We start from the raw sequence: 728 nt of genomic DNA on the forward strand, positions 1-728 counted from the left end.
GTCCAAACAGCCACTCGAGTTATCAGGTTCACTCTGACACCCAGAAACATGTCCTTCAAACTTTGCATTGAGAGCCAATTCTGTTTTCACATGCAGACAACATTCCCATTCGAATGTCCTTAGAAATCACTCTAAACCAGACTGATACAGCTAACAACTTTTACATTTTCTTTTTTTTTTACATTAAATCCATGTCATGCTGCTGGATATTCATGAAGCAATAGTCAGACTAAGTAACTTGCTCAAGGATACGGCTGTGTCTCGTCTGGGCATCAAACCCGCAAGCTCTGAGTTCCAAGCACGTCACCATAACCGTTCTACAGTACATTATACGGTACTACACTGCTACATTTCCACTAGGGAAGGTATACTACTGTATTATGACAATGGCAATCACACTTGTGCAGTACAGAACCCAACGCAGCGACCTTGGTGTCTTACCTTGCAGAAGCAGAGGGAGCAGGCAGACGCTCAGGCAGAAATAGGCCTCCCCTAATGGTCCATGCCCCATGGTGCCATGACGATCGGCAAAATGACGCCTCACTCGGGTTGGAAACGAACAGGAAAAGCCTTTTAAAATCACACGCGGAGCCAGGCGCTGCGATAACGTCCCCCGCCGGTGGAATATCTGTCCCGTACCCAGCTATGAGTCACGCACAGACTGAGTCGGGAGACGGGGGCGGGTTTGAGAAGGGGGGAGGGGGGGGGTAGGGTAGGGGAAGATTCAC

General features: G+C 48.9%; 1 protein-coding gene across 1 annotated transcript in view; it reads right to left on the bottom strand.

Annotated features, from left to right (window-relative positions):
• Positions 1 to 511, bottom strand: part of LOC118236573 (V-set and immunoglobulin domain-containing protein 10-like 2) — a 14,934-nt gene extending 14,423 nt beyond the window's left edge. The window contains exon 1 of the mRNA XM_035435063.1: positions 442 to 511. Within this exon, the coding sequence (XP_035290954.1) occupies positions 442 to 511 (70 nt within the window). The remainder of the gene's footprint in view (positions 1 to 441) is intronic.
• Between the last annotated feature and the right edge of the window lie 217 nt (positions 512 to 728).

This window comes from Anguilla anguilla, chromosome 9 (genome assembly GCF_013347855.1).
Source record: "Anguilla anguilla isolate fAngAng1 chromosome 9, fAngAng1.pri, whole genome shotgun sequence".
NCBI classification, from domain to species: Eukaryota; Metazoa; Chordata; class Actinopteri; order Anguilliformes; family Anguillidae; genus Anguilla; species Anguilla anguilla.